This window comes from Chrysochloris asiatica, unplaced genomic scaffold (assembly GCF_000296735.1).
Source record: "Chrysochloris asiatica unplaced genomic scaffold, ChrAsi1.0 scaffold00082, whole genome shotgun sequence".
Taxonomy (NCBI): domain Eukaryota; kingdom Metazoa; phylum Chordata; class Mammalia; order Afrosoricida; family Chrysochloridae; genus Chrysochloris; species Chrysochloris asiatica.
The window spans coordinates 3,357,359-3,361,105 of NW_006408600.1; the positions used below are offsets into that span (position 1 = coordinate 3,357,359).

The following is a 3,747-nucleotide window of genomic DNA, read 5'->3' on the forward strand; positions in this document are numbered from 1 at the left end:
TATATAAAACTGCTAACCTTGCAGTTCAAACTGACTTTGTGGTCCAGCACATTAATCCACAGTGCCACATCAGGACTATCAATAATTGATTAACCTAGATTTGAGATAAATTTTCTCAATTTTGATTCAAACAAGCCAACAAAGGCAAAATAGGAATGATCCCAGGTGGTAATATGCTCATCTGATGACTAAGAGGTTGGCCATTCAATTGTAACTTGAGATAGCTCAGAAGAAAAGCCTGTTGAATTACTGAAAAATCAGTCATTTAAAACTCCGTGAAATACCTAAAAGGGGTTCTAGAACTTGCCCAGTGAAATAGGCTTCTTGCAGAGCCTTTGTAATGTATAGGACCTTATGTGGAATCCTGGGCCCCATCCAGAACTTTCTGGGGTGGGACATTCCCACTAGAAAGGACAAGCAGACCAGCCTGGAATAGCTAGGGAAACAAAATACATCTTCAAAGAAAGATCAGCAGGAAAAATCCAAAACAAAAATGGCAATCTGATTGGCTACTACAAGAAAAAGCAAGCTGTGTGCTGGGGAGCCATCAAAGCAAGCAATCATGTCCCTTCAGGACAAACCACTCCCCCCAAGACTGAAACTCAAAGGGAACACATGAGCAGGCATGCAAGCTTGCTGGCCACCATGTTGGTCTACTGATGAGTAGAAGAGAGGGAAAGACAGCAATGAACAAATGGACTGAGCTCAACCATGTTCAATAGACTCCCATTGACCTGGAGATGACAGAGAGAAGAGGAAAGGCTGGTTGGTCTGAAGTGTGGTGAAACCTGGATACTCCTGAGCCCATGATAAGCACATAGCCATGGTGGGCAGAACTGAGAGTGAGGGGAGATACATAAGAACACGCAAACTTGCAGATAGCACCCATTTGACCTAGCCTCAATGTCTTGATAATCAGAGCTTGGCTAGTTGTGGTTATGTGCCGTGGAGTTGGTTCCAACTCATAGTGACCCTGCATAGAGTTTCCGAGGCTGTAAATCTTTTCGGGAGCAGAAAGCCTCATTTTTCTCCTGAGTAACAGCTGGTAGTTTTGAACTGCTGACCTTTTGGTTTGCAGCCCGATTCATAACCACTGCTCTACAAGAGCTCCTTCAGAACTTGACTAGAAGAGGATAAAAAACAAAATTTTTGGTAAAGGAAACAAGTGTAAATTGCTACAATTTGATGGACTTGACCTATACTTATGAATGCAGTAGCTCAAAATACCAACTGAGAGGGAAAGAGTCTTCATATCATCTATCTATCCTATCCCCTTTTTATACAGGATAGATAGGGACAGTCGACTTAGACATTAGCTATCTAAAAGGAGGGGGGTGATAAGGGCACAAACTTGACTGGCTTACAAGTTTTTAAGAGGAAATTTAGTTTCAGAGTGTGTGGGGGGAGGTAGAGTCCCCACTGAATAGTTTACATCTTGTCTAGATGGATTTGGTGAAAAGAAATGGGTATAAGATTCTTATGATTCAATAGTGAATAATTGTTATTGTGAATAGTTGCGACTGTCACAATTGTAAAGGTAGAAGTTTCATAACAAAAATGAGGGAGTAGTTAATCTTACACTCCTGAAACAGCAGACCCTAGGATCATCAAGAGAGAAGAACACGAGCAGAATGCAGGACCCCATCCAGAGAAGCAGCGACACCAAGATGGAGGCAGAGATGAGAACATGGAGAGAGAGAGCAGCTGAGGACTCTAGACTCATGGAAAGAGAAAGACTGAGTACTGGTGGCCAGGAGGCAGGCTTGCAGAATGTGCCCTTTGGTTGTTTAAATGATTATATATTCCTGAGTGTTTCTGTGTACATTCCCCCTCCCCCCCAAAAAAAACAACAACAACAGAGGAATAGAAGCAAATACTGTTGAATGATGATGCACTGAAGAGATTGTAATCATTGCAATGAAACGGTGGTATAAAATTGATGTTCTCCCATGTAAACAATCACTCAATTCATAATAAAAACTTAAAAAACAAACAAGAAAAACTCCATGGAGCACAATTCTACTCTGACATAAACGGGGTTGCCATCAGTAGGAATTAACTGTTGATTTTTGTGGGTGTGTGTGGGTGGGTTGATATGAATTGGTAGGAGAGAAAAGAAATGGTTTGATTTCCAGATAAAATAAATAATGAATCACTGAAGGAAATGTTCATCACATTAACCTGTCCTCACCAATTCTTTCATATGCCGGAAATTTTCACTCTTGAAAGATACAGAAGGAGATGCTTGTCCTATTTCCAGTGGATTTATTTCCGCTTTACAACTGATGTCGCCAGCCTACAAAGAAGGACATCAAATTAGTCTTAAGAACAAAACAGTTATGACATTTCTTTCAATGTGTTATGAACTCTCACTGGGATTTCACCTACTAGAATATGAAGGCGTTGTTAGGCTTCTTTCAATGAGCTGACCTGGTCATACTTCTTTTAATTAATTGATAAAATCCTGACTAACTTCTCTTAGTAGAGTACCAACTAAGTCAGGGCTTCACCAGGCCAAAATGGGGAGTCTGGAATAATTTCTGCCATTGGTAATTCTATATTCTCAAGCATTTGCTTTCTTACAATTCAAATCTGCTTCAAATATGATCCCAGGATGCTTTGGAGCTAATTTCTCACTCTCCCAACTACAAAATGTTAGCCATAACCCCAATTCATGGGTTACTTCCAATTTGAAAGTGCAAAAATTTTATGGGAAATTTTGTTATCTTTACCTGGTCTGTGTGCACCCCAGTCAGGTACATCAGTGGATTCTTTTCCTTGGAGTATTGAGGTATGTGAATGTTTACATATGCCATACTTACTGGAACACTACCTGTTGTTACCTATGTAGGAAATAAAACATCCTGGTTATCAGTACATAGTGTTTGATTGCAGAGAAACAATCATTAATGCTCTATGAAGGACAACAATAAAGTAGTAAGACTGATTCCATATAACAATGAAGCTTGGTGGCTAGAGCTGGAGGTGTGCACAGACTCAGGAGCCAGAGCAACTCAGAGATGGTGCATAACAGCTCTTCAATTCTGCAAAACATGGCCTCCAATTGTGGTGCGGTGGGTTAATGCGCTCAACTGCAAAGTCTGTTTGAACCACAAGATCAGCAGTTCAAACTCACCAGTTGCCTTTTGGAAACCCTATACAGGGTCACTATGGGTCAGAACCAACTTGACAACAACAACAATAAAACTACATTGCAAAAAATGGGAAAGAAACAGAATGGAAAGAGTAAAAAAAAAACTTGAAGAGGCAGAACCTGAAGAATTTGTGGTAGAAAACCGACTTGTAGTTAATAGGACGGTGGAGTATTTCCCGAAGCGGAAGGGGTTTACAAATGCTGATAATAATACTTGGGAACCTGGAGGAAATTGAGATTGTCCAGAATTAATTGAAGTATATTTTTTAATTCTCAAAAAAGCTAGTAAAGAAAAGATGGTACAAAAATGAAATCTTCCTCTGACAGTGAATCTGATGATAGCAAATCAAAACAAGACAGAGAAGTTGCTGACAAACAAAGAGGCTTTGATCCTGAACCAATAATTGGTACCAGAGACAACAGTGGAGAATTAATGTTTCTCATGAAATGAAAAGATTCAGATGAGGCAGATTTGATGCTGCAAAAGAGGCAAACATGGCATGGCCTTCGATTGGAATTGCGTTTTATGAAGAGAGACTAACTTGACATTCTTGTCCGGAAGATATAATTGCTTGCATTGCTATATATATATT

The 3,747-nt window shown here is 39.9% G+C and overlaps 1 protein-coding gene and 1 pseudogene across 1 annotated transcript in view; one reads left to right on the forward strand and one right to left on the reverse strand.

Moving 5' to 3' along the window:
- ITGA2 (integrin, alpha 2 (CD49B, alpha 2 subunit of VLA-2 receptor)) overlaps nucleotides 1-3,747 on the reverse strand; it is a 173,208-nt gene that overhangs the window by 18,070 nt on the left and 151,391 nt on the right. Inside the window, exons 25-26 of the mRNA XM_006865761.1 lie at nucleotides 2,733-2,843; nucleotides 2,192-2,296 (exon numbers count right to left, since the gene is read on the reverse strand). Of these exons, the coding sequence (XP_006865823.1) occupies nucleotides 2,192-2,296; nucleotides 2,733-2,843 (216 nt within the window). The remainder of the gene's footprint in view (nucleotides 1-2,191; nucleotides 2,297-2,732; nucleotides 2,844-3,747) is intronic.
- Nucleotides 3,204-3,747, forward strand: part of LOC102833917 — a 3,477-nt pseudogene continuing 2,933 nt past the window's right edge.